This window comes from Aplysia californica, unplaced genomic scaffold, assembly GCF_000002075.1.
Source record: "Aplysia californica isolate F4 #8 unplaced genomic scaffold, AplCal3.0 scaffold00172, whole genome shotgun sequence".
In the NCBI taxonomy this organism is placed as follows: Eukaryota; Metazoa; Mollusca; class Gastropoda; order Aplysiida; family Aplysiidae; genus Aplysia; species Aplysia californica.
The window spans coordinates 891447-892950 of record NW_004797442.1 but is presented as its reverse complement, the minus strand read 5'-3'; the positions used below and the strand labels follow the sequence as shown (position 1 = coordinate 892950).

Sequence of the window (1504 nt, the reverse complement as noted above, 5' to 3'; positions counted from 1 at the left end):
GTGTGTGTGTGTGTGTGTGTGTGTGTGTGTGTGTGTGTGTGTGTGTGTGTGTTTACTCACTCGACCAACCCCAGGGGCTGTACATCTGTATATCGGCTGCCCTTTTACTTTTACCATTCCGAACTTGTTCTATGAGGTAGTGCTGCTTTAATAGAGCACTATTCAATCGATTATGATTTCTGAAACATAGTCGAATCCGGTGTGTCTCCTCCCCCCCCCCTCCCAATTCCAAACCTTAAAGAGGCTCCCACGTTGCATAAATCTAAGGCAAAAAAACTTGCCAACTGATTACTTCTAGTTTTAGCCATCATAAAAATAAGCAGACACATTAACCTCATCAGCATTATCAGCAGTAGCAGCTACCACGTAAAAGCAGCAACACCAACAGCAGAAGCAGCTGCAGCGGCAGCATAATAATAACCTTTATAATCTTTATGACCATCAGTTTCATTATACAGATACATTGGCCTTGTGACTAAGGAGACAAGAGCTCAGAGGGTTAAGGTGTGGCTACCGTCTGTGGTAAAAATATGTGTCACGACGCAGTGGATTCAGGCTCTCGTCAATTTTGGGGCATATGGAGTTATTGGTATCATCTTAAAGCTTGTCCATTTACCTTGCTATAAATGAAATCAATATCTATTTATCTTGGATACAAGGCAAGGTATTGGTGATTGAAGGAATTGGGGTGGCCTGGTTTTAGAGGTAAAATTAGTGAGAAAATGGCCGCCAAAGTTGAGTGATTTCCTAAGCTTGAGAGCCCATGGAAACTTAAAATTTACATTTCTTATGCCTTAAATCAACGTTTTTCAGCACAATCCTCACAGAAATGTTCTTTAGGCATCCAAAAAAGAAAAATCCAATAAAAATAAATAAACCAGTGGAAAAATGGCGGTTTCTCCATTTTCACTATTTTGACGAGTGCCTGATTTAATCACGTTGCTTCTCATATACTTTCCATCCATAAAATGTATTAATAGTACTGTGTACCTGCCAAGCTCTAGCGCCTGCGACATATTGGTACGGGTCTTCCCCAAAGAGATTTAAAAGGCAAAATTTGAATGCTTCGTTCAATCATCAGTTTCCGTAACAGGGCAGGCCTCAAAACGTTATAACATGACCTCATCTCTTGTTCCAGCCGCCGAGGGTCAAGAGGACTCAGTCACGGGACAAGACACCAAGCAACGATCTAGAATGGAGACCATCCCACGCAAACACGGGTCTCATGGTAAATTGATTTATTGTCACAATGTCAAACTCAAAAGTGCGGTCAAAATATTGTGGCTCAACTTTTTGCCAAATTCCTCCCCGTCTATAGACTATTTAGACACTCAAATTTTTGCACTGTGATTTATGTCAATTTGTCTGAACAGATGAATATCTTTACACCTGTTAGTCGTATTCTAGAAAATTCTTTAGTTCGATACCATCGACCACGAAATTTTACTAGGGAGATTGGAAAAGTCATTTTTACTATCAGGCACTGTTCTAATGTGGTTTAAAT

At 40.4% G+C, this 1504-nt stretch overlaps 1 protein-coding gene across 1 annotated transcript in view; it reads left to right on the top strand.

Annotated features, from left to right (window-relative positions):
- LOC106011741 overlaps window positions 1-1504 on the top strand; it is a gene marked incomplete in the record, with an annotated part of 12233 nt that overhangs the window by 5510 nt on the left and 5219 nt on the right. The window contains 1 exon segment of the mRNA XM_013082393.2: window positions 1137-1230. Within this exon segment, the coding sequence (XP_012937847.1) occupies window positions 1137-1230 (94 nt within the window).